The sequence below is a fragment of the Microtus pennsylvanicus genome, chromosome 11 (assembly GCF_037038515.1).
Source record: "Microtus pennsylvanicus isolate mMicPen1 chromosome 11, mMicPen1.hap1, whole genome shotgun sequence".
In the NCBI taxonomy this organism is placed as follows: domain Eukaryota; kingdom Metazoa; phylum Chordata; class Mammalia; order Rodentia; family Cricetidae; genus Microtus; species Microtus pennsylvanicus.
Window position 1 is genome coordinate 33201689 of NC_134589.1, and position 17415 is coordinate 33219103.

Below are 17415 nucleotides of genomic sequence, written 5' to 3' on the forward strand. Positions count from 1 at the left end.
CTGCTTTGACTGCCGAGTTTGGATCTTTTCCAGGCTGGCAGTTTACAGCGCCACACTCCCTGGGGTCGCTGGACAGGGGCAGCTGCTGTGTGGTAGCTTGTCAGAGAACAGCCATGTTCTCCGTTTTCTCTCAGGAAGGGAATCAGAGGCACGTCTGCAGCGTGCTGCCGCTTAGCTGTGCAGGTTGGAAGATTGGGTATGGGAGATAATATTTTTGGCACCCCACACCTTGTCAGTCTGTGGTAAGTTTATCAAGGTGTAACTCCGTCGTCAGCTGTAAGGACACACACTGGCTAGAGAGAATTAAAGAGTCTCCATAGATCTATATACATATAAGAGGATATCTGTCCGTGTGTTGTATTTGCAGCAAGCATGTGGAAGCCACAGGTTTCTCACTGAACTTGGAGCTCACCAATTCAGCTAAACTGGCTAGCCTGCAAGCCCCAGGAATCCTCCCATTGGCTTCTGAGCACTGGATTTAAATCCGACACCTCCCATTTTTATGTGTCTGCAGGTCCTCATGCTTGGGCAGCAAGCACTTGACCACTGAGCCATCTCCCCAAGCCCGTAGTTATTACTTCTAAATGATTGTTAAAACCATTGAGGATGAAATGATGCTGCTCTATGGCAGACTACTTAGCTCTTAATATATAGGCACCCTGGATTGCCTTCCTGTCCCTTGATGGCGCAACGTGGTCCATGGGCCTCTGGCTCTTTAGGAGAAATCAGGAGGAAGACTTCCTCCTCCCTAGCTGCTTCATTGGTTACGTGTCTGTCCTCTAACGCCACAGTGTGGCCTGGGGTAGTCTCCTCTTTGGGTAGGACCGCTGCCTCCACAGTGCACTGTGTGCATATCAGTCCTGGAACCCCTGCTATCACTGCCCTTAACAGTTTGGCTGATGAGCTTAGCTCCTAAGGGAAAATAAAATGAAAAAGAATTAATTCACTGAAGAGCTAGGTGTGGTGATGCATACCTGTAATCCTAACACTTAGGAGGTAGAAGTGGGAAGATCAGCAGTTCAAGGTCATCCTTGGTTACAGGGCAAGTCTGAGGCAGTGTGGACTATGTGAAAACCCTGTTTGATGAAAAACAAACAAAAATCACTGCGAGTAACCAGATACAGTGGTACACAGCTGTAGTCCTAGCCCTAAGGAGGCTGAGGCAAGATCCCAGGTCATGACCAGTCTGAGCTATATCGCGAGACCCTGCAAAATAAATACTCATTAATGAAGGTAATTTCTAAGAAGAATATTTAAAAGCAAAACTATAAGGCACTGATGTCAAAATTCACTCATCCAACATTTGTTTAGCAAGTGCCAGCATGAGAACCTTGCCTCCAATCCCAGTCAGGAGCTGAGGCAGACATGCTGGTCTTATGACTGGGGCATCATGTGACTAATTTTTAAAACCTTTCAGGATCTTCTCCATCCCTTAGGAGGTCTCAGAAAAGGGAAGCTGGCAAGCAAATGGGAGTATGGCATTCTTTCTTTATTTCCCTTGATATGGCTGCCCACATCCTTGGGGCAAATGCAAGTTGTTTTGACTTTAGCTTTCAGAGCCCTTAATTGGATGGAATAAAAGATGGTGAAAATTCCTTAAAAGAGTGGAGGGGGGCTGAAGAGAAAGGGACTTGCTCCAAGGTCCCACCTCTTACTTGTGAGCCAGACAGAACCAGAAACAACTGTGCCATCAGTAGAGATGCTTTTGCAACCCGCGGGTCCTGTCCCATTGTTCACGTACTGTGGGAGCACCCACAGTCATCCAGCCTGATGCTGTAGAGTTCTCCTGGGTTTTCTTAATGAAAATGGACTTAGTAAAATCAAACACGTGACTCTTGATGTATTTGATTCTTCTTGGCCTTCTCTGCCTTTAGCCTCATAATCCCACTGCCTTTAATATTCTTGGCCTGGTTGGGCACATGCTATTTATTAAACACGTGATAGAGAGAGAAAGCTCAGTGTTGAAGCCTTGTAAAAAAGCGTCCCTTGGCAGACGGGGGAGAAGAGAAGCTACAGGCCAGATAGCAGCTAGCCAAAAGCGTTCTTATCTTCATTTGTCCCAACAGATCCTTGCAAAACCCTGGGACAGTGCTCCCCAACATTAATGCCTTGTAAATTGAAGGCAATAAATAAATAATAAATAAAAATCAATCATTGAAAGACCTGGGAGCCATGATCTGCACACATTGACTCCAGATCAGGAGACCCTTCTGGAGTTTATCTTTCCCCTAAAATACTGGTTTGTCTGTCCTAATTTGTGCACCTGTTTCTTGGAAGACAGAAGTAGCTCCGAGTTCAGCTGTCCCTTATCCTTCCAGAGCAATGGGTCCATAGAGCCTTCTGAGTCTGTGAGACTGTCCTTTGTCTGCTCGCCAGTGTGGGGACCGCCCATTTCATGTGCACTACAGCCCTTGAATATTTGTGATATGGCACATGCCCCTAAAGGACTGAAGTTTCCCTTTCAAATAGTTTTTCGTTAAAGGTTAAATTAGCGCTGGTGTGGAGGAGCCCCTACAGCTGGGGAGAATTCTTGGACCGTGGGACTTTGTGGACTGGCTTCCGCATCCTTGCCTATGAGGGGCTCTTGGTCCTCGCTTGACTTCATGGAGCTATCATCATAGCCCCAGGCAGTCCTGCACTTGCAGCAGACACTCACTGTGTTCTCTGGATATAAATGACCCCTCTCTCTTGTCTCTTTGAAGTCAAGAGCCTGGGCAAAGCCTTATTTCAGGATACTAGGTGGTTGTCTAAGAGCCTGGATAAGCCACGGCCTAAGATGCAGACGCTTCTAAGTTAGGAGCAGAGATCTAAAGCCACAGTTTTGAGAACCCTGTGAGCATCCCGAGGAGGGGGCCGCACAAAGAACTTTCCAGCACACCCGAGTTCTATTATCCCTCTCTTACTTGTGCAGCCACAGTGGAAAGCCTCGGTGTGAGGAAGGTGGGCATCCAGGCAGAAGGCCTGATTTTTTTTTTCCTTTAGTGACAAGAGATAATTACTGTGGGATTGATCAGGCGTCCAGAGTACTGGAGCAAATAAATTGTGCAGTGGCCAGCGTGGGAGGGGCCCAGCTGCTAATGGAAGTGGTGGCGGGGTCGTCCTGCTGTAATGTGGCTTGACGGAGTGTCCGCTCGGGTCTACTGTAATGGGCTATTGATATGCAGCCAGCCGGTTTCCCCCGTGCGGCCTGGGCCCTGAGCCACTGGAGCAGAGCTGGGCTGCACAGCCGCAAATGAAGAGGAAAATTGAAGTAATGTTGTATTATAAATTTATAATTTCATCTGCCTGACAGAGAGGCTATTCAGTATTGGGGGTATGGAGATGAGATCCCCCAGCGTGGCAGGTGTGGAATTTTCATCTCCATTCCTTGGGTGATGATGATATTGGCCTATCCGGAAGAACAGGGTGAGGCCCAAAGTCCATGGGAACTTGACAGTACGTTTCTTTTTCCGTGTTGAAGACTTTGGGATCTGCGTGAGGGAGAATATTTGCAACGAAGTTGTACAGGTAGCTTGCGTACCAGGAGGGACTAGCCATTCCACGGTTCCTCACCTGCGTTCAGGGGAAATGATGCATGGGCTTTTGCTCTTCCTGTCAAATTAACACTTCAAATTTAGGACCCTGCTCTGAAGTTAGCAGCAAAGGAGCCATTTTTCTTCAGGAAAGCCCCTAAGCAGCAGTGATTTGACCATTTGCCTATAATCCATTTATCAATATTGTTGAAATAGTGCTATCAGAAATCTAGCCCTGAAAGATCTGATTTGATAGTAGATGATTAATTTAGAGAAAAATTGAGCTGTCCATCCAGAATATAAATTCCAGCGAACAGCCATTGCGTATCAAGGGCTCTGGGGTCTGGCCACCAGAGTCTCTCTCTTCCCCATCAGGTGCTCTGAACTCAGTGGCCTCCTGGGCTCCTGCCCCTCTGAGACCAGTAGGTACAGTGTTTCTGGGTCATTCTGTCTTGCCTTCTGCCAGTGAGGCATCATGAGCCTGGAGGATAATCTCACTAGGACAGAGCCAGTGACCAGGCCCAGATGAAGTAGAGCTAGCCCAATTGGCCAGTGCGTTAGTTCACAGGTGAGAAGGCTCCAGCTGTAGCAAGGACCACAGCTGGTCATTGCTGAGAATTTGAGCACCTCAGTGTCGCCAGAGACCTGCAAGGCTTTTTACCTGTGGCAAGATTCCACCTCTAAATGAAAGGGGGAAACCCCCATTTTAGGTCAGAGTCGTGTGACAGAATCCCATAGGTCTTAATCAGTTTTTGAATTGACATCTATTTCTCAATCCGGCTAGGAAATCCAAATACTGAGAGAGTCAATGGTCTCTCTGGAACCTTCCTTGAAAGAGCATTCATCCCATTTAAAGGCTGTGTTCTTGTGAGCCATTTGCCTCCCAAAGGCCCAGATGGTTAGGATTCCAGTGTGAATTTAGGGAGACTCAAACAATAAGGCCATAGTCATCCCCAAGGGCGTGGTCTTGAGCTAGGCCTAGATACCAGGTCTCCTGACTTCCAGGCCCATGAGTGACCTAGGTCTAGTGGTGAAGCCACCACCACCCCCCCAACATCTCTAGGGAAAAAACCATGCAAGGCTTAACTTTGGGCCTCTGAGGCATAAGCACTGACTGGCAGTGGGAAGAGTTCCCAAGCCTGACTCGTGATGGGGAGGAGAACGTGGAATATAGGTGAGCAGGGTCGTAGTGTGCTTGGTATGAGACTCCATGGGGAGGTGGATAACGAACCCCCTGAGCTTGTGATTTGGGAGAGTATGCAAGCAGAGCAGAAACAGGTAGAGTGGCCACTGCTCCCCGTCTTCTGGAAAACTTGGGGCCTGCCCTAAACCCACCATAGAAGTGTCTTTCCACTCTCCTTTTGGTAGAAGCAGAAGTGCCTCTGACCTCTGGGAGTGGCAAAGATTATTATAGAGCCGTGGTGCTGAGAATTAACAGGAAGGCTGGGGAATGGAGCCTGGCAAGCAGACAGGAGCTTAGAGAGTTGAGATCAGAACTCCAGCTGCCAGCCAAGGGGACAGCTCAAGAATGGCCTGGTCAGAGGGCCACTTGGCACCTCTGGATGCTGGATTGTCCTGCTGGTGCCAGAGTAAACACTCAGAATCACCTGTCATCCTCTGGCCACTGGCTCTAGATGCGGGTAGCTGTGAACGTTTACCTTGGTCTGCCTCCCAGGCAGAAGCAGAGTTCGTTCAAGTGCTGGCCAGACTGACACCCACCAGCCAGCCACCTCAGAAGCCAAAGCTGAGGGCTAGCCACTGTGCTTAGGGGACCGGGGTGACATTTTTGGAGTATGATTGTACCGAGCTAACCCACACAGGGTGGAAGGAGGCACAATAGGTCTCTGGGGACAAGGGCAGGAGGTAGTTGTGGCGCTGCTGTGACCAAGGAAGCTACAGTACAGGAAGGCTCCATTCACCTCCACTGTTGTTAGAATCGGGACGGGGCGTGAAGAATGAGGTGAGCAGTATTGAAGTGACCTCTTAAATGGGAGATTGCTTCACAAAGTGGAGCAGGCCCACCCCCTCCAGGACTCACTAGAGGAGCTCTCAGCGCCCCTTAGTAAGTCACCTGCTGCAGAAGGGTCAGACAAACCATCTACCATGAATTGTCCATGAGAATTCTGCGCCTGGCCTTCAGAGCTCAGCCGGGGCTTCCTGGTACGTGTTTTCATGCAGTCCCTCTAGCTCTCTTGAAGACACACTTCTTTGCAGTGTCTATGCTGGGACATGGCCCCCGCCTCTCTCAGCCATGGCTTGCTAAGCTGAGAGGCACCCCTCTGTGTAGCTACTAAACTGCCAATCCCAGAGTACCCCTGCCCCGTGTGATGCTCTGGCTCCTGTCCACTGCCTCGAAAGAAGGCTGTACAAGGACTTTAATCTTCTGCTGTCAACATCTTTAAGGTAAAGTACATTCAGGGTAAGCTCTCCAAATGTCAGAGCTGGAGGCAGGCACTGTGCTCCTCCTTCCTTGTGGTATTTACTCTTCAGGTTCATGAACGTAGTCTGGCTGCCTAAATATGGGTTAATTATAAACATCCTCACGGTCACACCTCCAGCCTTGGGAGAGAGGGGGATCCAGGGCCTGGATAGAGACCCTCCCCAGAGATACATCATTCTGTGAGCATAACCACAGCTGGTTTTGCTGTCACCTTCCATGAAATAGCACTCCAGGTCCAAGGCCACTGTCTGACACCTCGTTCTTTCTCTCTTTGTTTAAGGCTACCCCAACTTTGTGGCAACCTATGGCCGAGGCTACCCCGGATTCGCTCCTAGTTATGGCTACCAGTTCCCAGGTAAGTGGCTTAGATGCTGGGGTTTTCGAAATTTGGGAGGCAGACATCTGGAGGGGAGCGGAGAGATGCTCCAAGAGAGAACACAGTTTGCTTACCTGTCAACCTTCCGAGTCCTCTCTGGTTCATGGTCAGGGAATAATTGGAACTTTCCAATGGACTAGAGTGTTTCCTTGAGGCTGGTGGAAAACGGGAGGAGAGAAGATGTGGGGAACCCCTTCTGCTCACCTCCTTTGCCCCCAAGCCTGTTCTCGGGCTTTTCTGGGGGATTAACGAGGCCCAGGGCTCGTTGCTGCATCCCCCATCCCTGCTGCCTGCTGCTCTTCACATCTGCCTGTCTAATGCTTCCCAGCCTGCCTTCCCTTCCTTCTCCCCTCTAATCCTCTCCACTGCCCTGATGTCGGGCTTTTCTGATGTACGCTGGTGAGGTTGCAGGAGTCATACTTATGCTTTGTACCCTGAACAAACTCTACAAATTCTCGTTCTACTCTGCATAGACAGCTGGGCATGACACTGCGCGCCCCCCCCCCATGCCCAGGTGCTTTAGCGCTGAGGAGCCAGTGGGTGTGGTCTGGGGAAAATGGAGAGGATGCTGCAGGAAATGATGCTTTAGGAGTGTTGATGTTCTTTGTGAGGTAAACTTCCTCACAGATGAGGATATATTAGGGTGCCTAGTGTGTCAGAGTCAAAGGCCATATAATATAGCCAGCGCTGATGTAAGGGAAGCCTGTGTTCTGTGGTTCTCACTGTGCATGGGCCGTTGCGGGGGGGGGGGGGAGAGCACTACACTCACTGACTATTCTTGGGGTTATCACATCTCTACTTGGAGACCTAGGAGAAGTGCTGAGCAGAAGGCACAGAAAGCCGGCCTGAGGGAAGGCTGTCTGAGCCTGTGGAGGAAAGGTCTAAGGCTAGCACTGGCCTCAGTTCAGGCTTTGAAATGACGACAGAGATGTGCAGGGCTATATCCCATGATTCTGGCCAGTACTGGAAACCTAGACGTTTATCCTGGCTCTGGTCCTCACCTCTCTTACTTGTGAATGCTTGGTGAGTGGGGCCTTTGAAAGACAGACAGTGTAGCTCTCCGACTGCGGGCTCAGAGGCAGAAGGGAGAGAGATGGAGCTACAGAAATCCACGTAGAACGATGAGTGACCTTGGCAGCTTCCCCCTCTGGGGAGATGCTGTCCGCAAGGACCCTTGGCGGACTCTCTCCGCAGCCTCTCTTCAGCTTGGACTCTTGGGACAGAAATCGGTATTCAGGCCTGAGCGGTGCCTAGTTTACCCCCACTACAGGTAGAGATCCCAAGGCACAGAGACAGAGTCACAGTGAGCAAGGGGCAGCAATTAGCCCAGGCAGCCTGGATCCTAACATCTAATACTTGACCGTTAGCCAGTATCCACTAGCCAACTAGGTACCATAGGCCACTAAAAGTTAGATCTGTAGTAATTAGAATTCCGGAGAAAGGAAAACCTGAGGTCTTCATTCACACTAGCCGCATTCCAGTGGCTGGGCAGTCACATGAGGCTGGTGGCTTGTCTCAGAGTGAAAAATAGTGTATTTCCATCCCACTGAGGGTTCTGTTGCCCGGTGTTGTTCCATGAAAAGATATGATATGGTACTCTAGGGGTGCGTACATGTTGGAGGGACACAACGTGAGATACTTTGAAGACAGTGAAGTGGACCCCATGCTAAGACCCCTGTCTTGTCTCAACCAGCCCAGGAAGTATCTGGTAGTGTTCTAACTCTGTGGCCCACATACGTGGGTCTGCCCCAGACAGAGAGACAGACATGCCAGAGTGACCTAGCTGAGGCTGGATAATTGAGGTGGTGTTCCTCAGGGGCCTGGTTCCTTCTGGGAAGTCAAGGCTTTGATAAGGAGTGGGTACAGTGTCTATGCCTGGAGACGCTGTTCATCTTCCTCATGTTGCCAGCTCTTCAACTGTAGCCAGTCACTAGGGTTAAATATGGGGGGGAAATCAGACTTGAAGGCAGGCAGGCAGTATTCCCTGGCCGATAGGCTGGACAGTCCACTCTCAGCCACCAAACTTTCTGTGTCCTATCCATTTGTAGTCAGAACAGTCTCTTATTCCATGACCTGAGAGAGACAACTATCTTTCTGCAGCTGAGTAGGTGTGAACCACCCAGCCTTTATCTTAGTATGTCAGGAGTCAGGTTGAGGTCAGAGCTCACCCCACTCCATGACCCTAGCCTCTGGGAGTTGCCCTTCATGGAGCATAAAACCCCATCTATTTGTTCTCACACCCTGCCAGGCCCCAGACACAAAGCCTAGACTGCCTCCTGTGTCCTTCCCGTCATGAGTTCAGGATGTGGTCAGTCCCTCTAGAATCAATTTTTTTTTTGGTTTTTCGAAACAGGGTTTCTTTGTAGCTTTGGTGCCCATCCCGGAACTAGCTCTTGTAGAGCAGGCTGGCCTCGAACTCCCAGAGATCTGCCTGCCTCTGCCTCCCGAGTGCTGGGATTAAAGGCGTGCGCCACCACCGCCCGGCTCTAGACCCAAATTTGACATCGTCACAGAGCTTAAGGCTTGGTGGACTTCGGCATGGAATCTTGAGAGTGTCCTGACTTTAGTCTCCTGTGTCACTCTGTAAGGACTGTTTGAGGTGGGTGTGGCTAAGGAGGCGGTGGGACTGCAGAGTGAACTCCAAAAGTGGGGGCCGCCTAGAGCTCTGCCTTCTCCCTGCCTCCTCTGGGTGGTTCTGTAGAGCAGTTCCCATGCCCTGGGGCTCGATCCTGGCCCTTTCTGACTCTGGCACAGCTCTTGTCACCACCAAGTTGTCCTGATGCTTTTTCTTCGTGGTCTCAATCCTTATCCTGTGCCCACTTCCCATTTCTAGCCCCTCTGAGGTCCTGCATGAGTCCCGCGCCCCCTCCTAAGCCTTCTGAGTCTATCCTAGAGGGATGCGGGGAGAAAGATGACAGCCCACCGGGTTCTCAAACCACAGCCTTCACGGATTAGCAGGAGTCTGGGGCCTTCTCAGCAGACAGGAGCCTCATCCCTTCCAAAGTTCTTTGCACATGTCTTTACCTGCACTTCATCTCAATTGATTGAGGTCCAGGTCTCACCCCACCTGTGTGACACGTAGTTCCAATAGATCTCCGTGGGCCACACAACTGTGTTAAACAGGTTAGCCCATGTAGCCACCTGCAGGGTTGTTTGAGAGCAAGCACGATGTGCTGAGAAACGGGCTGTACAGCCTTGGATCAGAATTGGGGCTGGGGCTCTTTTCTAGGAAGGCTGGGGAGCCGTTAGCCAATGGCTCCTGCCTCTCCTGCTCCTGGGTCTTCCCTAGCCCTGCGTTCGCATCAGTGTTGAGTCTGAAATGGTGGTCCGTCACCAGTGGTCTGCCCACGTCCTCACACCCTCCCCTTTTGGGCTTCTCCCTTCTGTTTACTCTGTTAACTAGCAACTCTGTGTGCTCCGTGTCTGGTCCCATTTCACTTCTCAAACTATTTGCCGATTTCAATTCATGAGATGTAATTGTTATCAACAAGCTCTTAAAAGAAGCATCACAAGTGGGGGCTTGCCATCATTTCTAGAGAGTACACACTCGTGCCAGAGCCGCCTGACTGCTGGCAGGGCCCACTGAAATCTGTCCTGTCTGGCTGATGGAGTGAACGAACATGATTTCTTCTGTTTTAAATTCTGGGAAAGACCTCGTTGTTTTGCTTTGTTTTGTTTCGGAAAACTTAGTGTGTTTGTGCCCTCCCACTTTGCTTCTTGAATGCATTGTGGCCAGTCCCACCCCTACCCGCACCCCACCCCCAACTCCCCGGAAGGTAGGGATTCCTTGGAGGAATCCTGCAGATGCTGCCTTTTTAGAATAATGATCAAGCGGCCTTGCTGGGCATCTCGTGGGGCAAGACGTAAGCTTTTAAGTGCTGGTGACCCAGAGGGGTTGCAGCTGTGTGATCTGGAGGGCGCACCTGTGTCCTGTGGCGCGCGGTGGCGACGTGCACACTCACACACACCCTTCTATAAAACCATGTGCAAAATATGATCTGAATAAGCAGCTGTGTAAACACTGTCCGGTTGCCATTGTCCTTTGGGGCTGGTCTCTTGGTGGCTATTGCCACAATGAACCCGTCTGTCTGTCTGAGAAGGAACAGTAGAGTTGCCCTGACCCTGCTAGTTGTTGGCACAGACACCCCCCCTCCCACTGGGCTCCCCCTTCCCCAACCTCACTGCTCCACCCATGTGTCTTACCCCTACCCCATGGCACCACCAGGGTGGGAAGGAACAGGACATCTGGGACCACCCAAATCGGGCTACACCTCAGTGCTAGCACCCTGACAGTCACCCCTATCTGGAAGGATCGTGTTATGCTGATCCCATCCACATCCCTCTTTGAAATGTAGGGTTCTTTTGAGTTAGTAACGACAGTTCAGTCGTACCTGCAAAAGCCAGAGTTTGTGGGCAGTGACCCGTGGCTCTGTTTGCCTGACCCGGTATGAACAGATATGTACATTTGAATATCAGCCTCTTTGATATCCATAGAGCAGGTCAGCATGGCAGGAGGTCCATGCAGTTTGGCTCCTCTTGTTAGAGATAACTGATGTAGCAATTGCCTGGTTCCCTTTCATCTTTCTACGAGCTTTTTTTCATGAGTGGTGGCGGTGGTTGCTGCTCTTCAGAAACAAAGCTTGTAGGCTTCCCTCTTCTTCGTTTGACCTTGGCTTCTGTGAACTGCTCTGCTCTGGTGAGCGTGTCCTGAAGTGCTTGCCTCTCGGGCAGTTCAGTTCAGCCATTGTGAGTTTCCCCATTGCTGTAAATAGTTCATCTAGGCTGCTCCCTAATGACGTTTTATGTTTCCCCCTGTAAGCAACTGAGGTAGAAAAATAAATTGTTTACTACGGACATGCTGTGTGCTGCCGTCTCTTAGCCTGAGAGTGTCCTGTTCTCGCTCCAGGGGAGGTGAATGTACTAAATAACGAGAGCTAGTGACAGCCAAGTTCATTTTGTAGAAGCATGCCAAGTCCCCCCGGCTGCTGCCTGGCCCCAGCTCTCCCTTCGTCCTCGGCACACAGCCCTGTGCTTTCGCTGGAGGTGATCTGTCCTTGAGCAGAGATGGAACATCTGCTCACGCCAGCTGCGGGATAGCGCCCTGCCCCGCACTCTGCCGCCACTCCCTCCCACCAGTGAAGACAGCGCCCGAATGTTTCACATCTGTGCATCAGGTGTGGGTCTGGACGGTTGCATGCGGGCTGAGGCACACATCTTGCCTTGCCTTTCCTAACCTCTGAGCGGTGCAGGCTAGAGGACAGCAGACCTGTTTCCGGATGGAGACCCAAAGGGTCTCTTGTTCCAGTGCCGTGCGGCCACTTCCTAGCCAGGTGACCTTGTACTCTGAATAGTGAAAGTGCTTTTTTGGTTGAGTTGGAAATGAGAGAGAGAAAGAGAGAGAGAGAGAGAGAGAGAGAGAGAGAGAGAGAGAGAGAGAGAGAGAGAGAGAGAATATACCATGCAAATCAGTAATTGCTCCAGAATGAAGTTTTTTTTCCTTTCTTTTCTTTTCTTTTTTTTATTTTTTTAAGTTGTTTATTAATTTTTTTTCTTTTTTAAATTTATTTATTTATTAAAGATTTCTGTCTCTTCCCCGCCACCGCCTCCCATTTCCCTCCCCCTCCCCCAATTAAGTCCCCCCCCCAGCCCGAAAAGCCATCAGGGTTCCCTGTCCTATGGGAAGTCCAAGGAACCCCCACCACTGAGACAATGGGGATGTTCTACTGGGAACTCACCAGAATGAAGTTTTAGAAAATAAAGCATATTGACATTGCTGATGAAGTAAGCTTCCAGGAGTGATTTTCCCGTCCTCGGCCCTCACGACGATGGCGGCGCTGCCTGTAACTGCTCATCAATGATGGGCGTGGCATGGGATTCCCCTACCCCCACCCTGGGGAGTTGCCAGGGCAGGCCTTGGGGGCGTTGAGTGCGTTGATGAATGGAGAGCTGGTGGGGTGTCAGGTCAGGTTTCAGAAGGCCCCCCATTGCATGGGATGGGTTGAAGGAGGGTTTACAGAGGAGGGGCGATGGAGGCTGCCTTCCTCTGCGAGTTAGGGTATGAAGGGCTAAAGGATCTACAGAAACTTAGTGAGTCCAGAAGGATGTCCCCTCCTGTCTACCCCCATCTTTCTTCTCAGCTCCATTCCTCTTCCTTGCCTCAGGCTGGCTGGTGGCTCTTTGGGATCTGCCATCACTACTAAGGACAATAAGGTTACTATGGCACCAGCTGCCAAAAGTCTCACCTTAGCTACAGAGTGCTCCAGGCACCAAGGAGAGCCAAGCTTTTTTTTTTTCTTAAATATTTATTTATTTATTTATTTATTTATTTATTATGTATACAATATTCTGTCTGTGTGTATGCTCGAAGGCCAGAAGAGGGCACCAGACCCCATTACAGATGGTTGTGAGCCACCATGTGGTTGCTGGGAATTGAACTCAGGACCTTTGGAAGAGCAGGCAATGCTCTCAACCTCTGAGCCATCTCTCCAGCCCCGAGAGCCAGGCTTATAACCAGCACTTACACCTGCCTCCTGAGCCCTTGTGTGCAAGGGGCAGGGTCTGGGTAGGTCCCAGGCTGGGGAAGCCCTGCTCCAGCAACTAGGACTAGAAATTTTGTTTGTTCCCTGGCTGTTTAGTGATAGGATCCCGTCTCTGAGGTGACTGTGACGAAGGGAGATTGGCTCTCTAGTGTACCAGTCTTGGAATAACCAAGGCTTGGCCATCCTTTGGGATTACCACGTCAGGACTCCCAGCCACTAAGCCATTCACTACCAAGTTTTGATCTCAGTCGCTTTAGTCACTGTCCAGTCACAGTCCCTGGTGCTGGCTGAGCCATGCTCACTAGGAGGTGGCCTGAGGTGAGGCAGCCTGGCTTAAAGAGGCCCTGTTCATCTGGAGAGGACCTCAAATAGCCTTTGTCAGCCAGAGCCGCTGCTAGGTAACCTTTGAGCAAAGACCAAGTTTGATGGCCAGTCACATCCTGCAGAGGCAGAGTGGGCAGCCTGGGCATTCAGGAGACAGTATTTTTTAAGTTGGCTGGCTGGGGAACAGCCCTGGCTACGAACAAAAGGCTGTGACTTGCCCCAGCTGCCAATTCTACCTGAAGAACAGTATTTTTGCAATGTTTTCAGAAAAACAGACCCTACACTCTTCAAAGACCTAGGGTGTTGTGTAGAGTGTCCCTGAAGTACTGTGAGGAGCAGCCTCAGGGCCCTTCTGTCTACTCCTCTCTGTAGCCCTTCAGAGTGAGAGACCCTCAAGGTCAGTCCCAGCTCAGGAACGAAAGCCCTGGGCATGCACTCATAGGACTGAGTTCCACCTGATCTCCTGTGTTCTGCTCTCTCTGGCTAAGTTCTCAGAGCCTTAGGCCAGGAGAGGTCATTCCAGGGCTGTTCTGTGGAATATCAGAACCCAGAAATCAGACAACCAACCCTGCCCTTCAGCCTCAGCTCAGTCTCCTTGATCCTGCTTCAGTTTGAGAGGGGCTTCTTTCCCCATCCTCCCTCTCACCCTATGCCATCCCAGAGATACCCACATTGGGGAACCCGTGTGGCATCCAGTGAGCAATGCCTGACCTCTCACCAGCGGGGAAGCAGAACTTGAAATGTCAAAGTGGGAGGTTAGCCTTCGGGCTTGATGAATGGAGCTGAGGATCCATGAGTCTGTGCAGGGCCAAGCTATAAGCAGGGCGTGGCCTTATAAGGAAGAGCCTCTCCCATCTGTCCTATCCCAACCCCTAATCCTTCTCTGCCCTCCCCACCTCAAACTCCTCCCTAGCGGTTGCCTCTTCACAGAGGGGCTCTTAAATTACAAACCAGCTCCCAGAGGCCAGCCTGCTGGCCACCTGGCCCTATGTGTGCTCCCGGATTTATCCTCTCATTTAAATATTAAAGGCAAGCTTAGTCAGGAGGCAGATCTGCTGCTTTGAAAGTCAGCGGAGCACCCCAAATCCAGCCAGGACTGGAGGGAGGCTTGTGGGGCTTGTGGGTGTGCAGTATCGCCGAGCAATCCGCGCTGGCATGGAAAATCAGGAGTTGACTCTATTCCCAGATGAAAGTGGAGCACAGTGCCTAATAGGCACTTAATAAACATTTGCAGAAATGAATTGGAGCAATCTGGATTGACAGGAATTGCGGGTTTCACTTGCGATCAGCTTTCTGTGCCTCTTGAAGCTGCTCTGCATAAATGAGAGGGTGCCACAAAGTGAGCGCTCAGCTCCTCATGGTCATAGCACACAACACACTAGACACGCATCTCTCACACACACACACACATCACACACACACACGCATCTCACACACACGTATCACACACACATCATACACTCACATCACATACACACTCATCATACACTCACATCACACACATCATACACACACATCACATACACACTCATCTCACACACACACCACATACACACGCATCACACACATCACATACACACACATCATACACTCCCATCACATACACACGCATCTCACTCACACACCACATACAAACGCATCACATACACACACACACACACTGACTTGCAGGAAGCTGGAAGATGGGGCTCTTTTTATCTTGTCTAAACCCTGGGCCTCAGTGTCCCTACCTGTCAAATACCTATCAGATAGAGAAGGTGGTCCTACCTCATCTCCCTGCCTCACAGGTTGCTGAGGGGGTCTGGGGAAACGGCAGGTTAGTAATGAGGGAGACTGTGGGCGTATACCTACTTCCCTGTGAGCTGAGAACTGGTACCTACCAGATCTGTCTCTTCTCATTGCTACCTGCGTGCTCTGCCACGCCACCGGCCTTAAAGTCCCCTTTGGGTCCCACCAGGGGGACCCTCATCACCGTTCCTCAGGCCTCCCATTTTTATGTCATCAGTAAAAGTAAGTGAAAGCCTACAGTGTACAAAACAAAATTACAACAACAAAATTCCTCAGACGTGAAACTCTGGGTAGACTGCCACATCCAGCCTGAGGGGCCAGGCTTTGGTGCCTTCCAGAACAGCCAAGGACAAGCAGAAGGCAGTGGTGTGTCCACTACACCTTTCATGCAAGCCAAAAAGAGGTTTTTCACTGAGTTAGACTCAGCCTGGACCCTCTGCCAGAAGAGCCCCTTGGCTCTGTTTCTCTTGCTGCTGGGAAAGCGCATGGTACAGCCACTGCACCTGCCCCAGAGAGTCTCTCAGGGCACAGAGACACTGGGCAAAAAACTCCAAGTCTACAGAAGCACCCCCCCCGAGTGGCCAGCTAGGGCATTCCCAGTACAACCCATGTGGCTATAGCAGCGTGTTGGGAGCAGGTAGTCTTGGTCTGTACCTGCTATAATAACAATACACAGCCTGGAGCTAGCAGCAGCAGAAATCTATTTCCTAGGTAGTTCTAGATGCTGGGAAGATTTATTGTCATGGTGAGGGCTACTTCCTAGTCCACAGATACTTGTTTTCTTGTTGTATCTTCACTTTGTTTGAGGGCTGGGAGGGAGCGGTTAGTGAACTCTTTGAATTCTTTCTTAAAAATGTATTTATTTACCTTGTGTCCGTATGTGTGTATAGGTGTGTGTGTGTGTGTGTGCACATACACACACATGGTAATGGGGTGGAGTATCCCTGCCAGAGAGGGTATGTGGCGGTCAGAGGACAATTTTATATTGCTGGTTCTCTCCTTCCACCTTTATATTGGTTCTGGGCATTGAACACGGATTGCCCGACTTGCTCAGTACCTGCTGTTGAGCTGTCTTGCTGGCCCTGGGTTCTCTTTTATTTTTTTTTTATTTTTTTATTTTATTTATTTATTTATTTATTTATTTATTTTTTTTTTTTTTTTTTTTTTTTTTTTTTTTTTTTTTGGTTTTTCAAGACAGGGTTTCTCTGTGGCTTTGGAGCCTGTCCTGGAACTAGCTCTGTAGACCAGGCTGGTCTCGAACTCACAGAGATCCACCTGCAGAACTGGGTTCTCTTTTATAAAGTTACTGATCTCCACAGAGAGGGTTCCATCCTCATGGCTGCTCACTTCTCGAAGGTCCCACAGCCACCTTTAACTCCAGCTCCAGGGGATCTGATGCCTTCTTCCGACTTCCATGGGTACCTGCACACATGTGGCTTGCATACACAGATGCATAAATAAAAAGTAAATGAAAATAAGTTTCCCCAGTAGATATTGCAAGGGTATTCTAGATCTAGAGACTAGCAGGCAAAATGTCAAAGAAGCACATGACTGCTTCATCCTTCCCATCCCTGCATCCATTGATTCTGTGGTCACCATCTGGACAGATGCTGTCCTTGTACCAAGGCAAAGACAGCAAGACATAGACTCTGCCAGTGGGATGTCAATGCAGACACCTTGTGATCCAGGAATGCTGGGCTCACTTTGCCATAAGAGAACACTTGACGCCTCCTTCAGGCACATTCAGCTCCTAAGACAGAAGCAGCCAAGCCCAGCCTGTATCTCTTCATGATAGCTCCCTGGAGCTCTCCAGGCCCCCTTATCCTGCCCCCACCCTCCACAGTCTCAGCTTTGAACGTCAGTGCTTTCAGGCAAGGCTATAAGCAGAAAATGGCTTGCAACCCCTCCCCTTCCAGTACCCATGCCTCCTCCGCCCATTCTTCTTTTGCTGCCAGCGCAGAGTTAAAGACACCCATCGTGTCACAAGCCCTGAACCCAGTGTTGGTGACAGGTGATAAATGCAAGACCAGTCCTCTCTTGCTGGCTATAGAAAAACAATGAAGATTCCATTTGATGGAAGGATCCAGGTAGAACTCTTGGGCCCTGCCATACTGTGTTCCCTGCCCTGCCCCACTCGCCAAGAACCTGAAAACTGTCCTCAAGAAATGTTGGGAGGGTAGCATTGTCAGGCCAGAGCATGATGGGAAAAAGTTGATCCACTCAGTCCCAGGCCTCTGGGACCCATTATCACACCTGTGGTGATCTCTGGCTGCCTTGGCCAGAACCTCCAAGCCTTGCAAGTACCTTTGTGTCCCGCCGTCATGTGACCCTGCTACAGCTGGAGCTTATGCTTGAGAGAAAACAACCCTTAGCTCACGCACAAATTATTATGCATGTTACCCATGAAAGCCCTTCGGATGCCAAATCACGTAAATT

At 50.2% G+C, this 17415-nt stretch overlaps 1 protein-coding gene across 12 annotated transcripts in view; it reads left to right on the forward strand.

Annotated features, from left to right (window-relative positions):
- The window catches only part of Msi2 (musashi RNA binding protein 2), a 363455-nt gene that overhangs the window by 315262 nt on the left and 30778 nt on the right, over positions 1 to 17415 (forward strand). For all 12 annotated transcript variants that reach the window (XR_012912314.1, XM_075991146.1, XM_075991144.1 and 9 more), the window contains exon 10: positions 6233 to 6307. Coding sequence is in view for 11 of the 12 variants with exons in the window: in XM_075991146.1 (XP_075847261.1) it covers positions 6233 to 6307 (75 nt within the window). In the remaining variant the exon portion in view is untranslated. The remainder of the gene's footprint in view (positions 1 to 6232; positions 6308 to 17415) is intronic.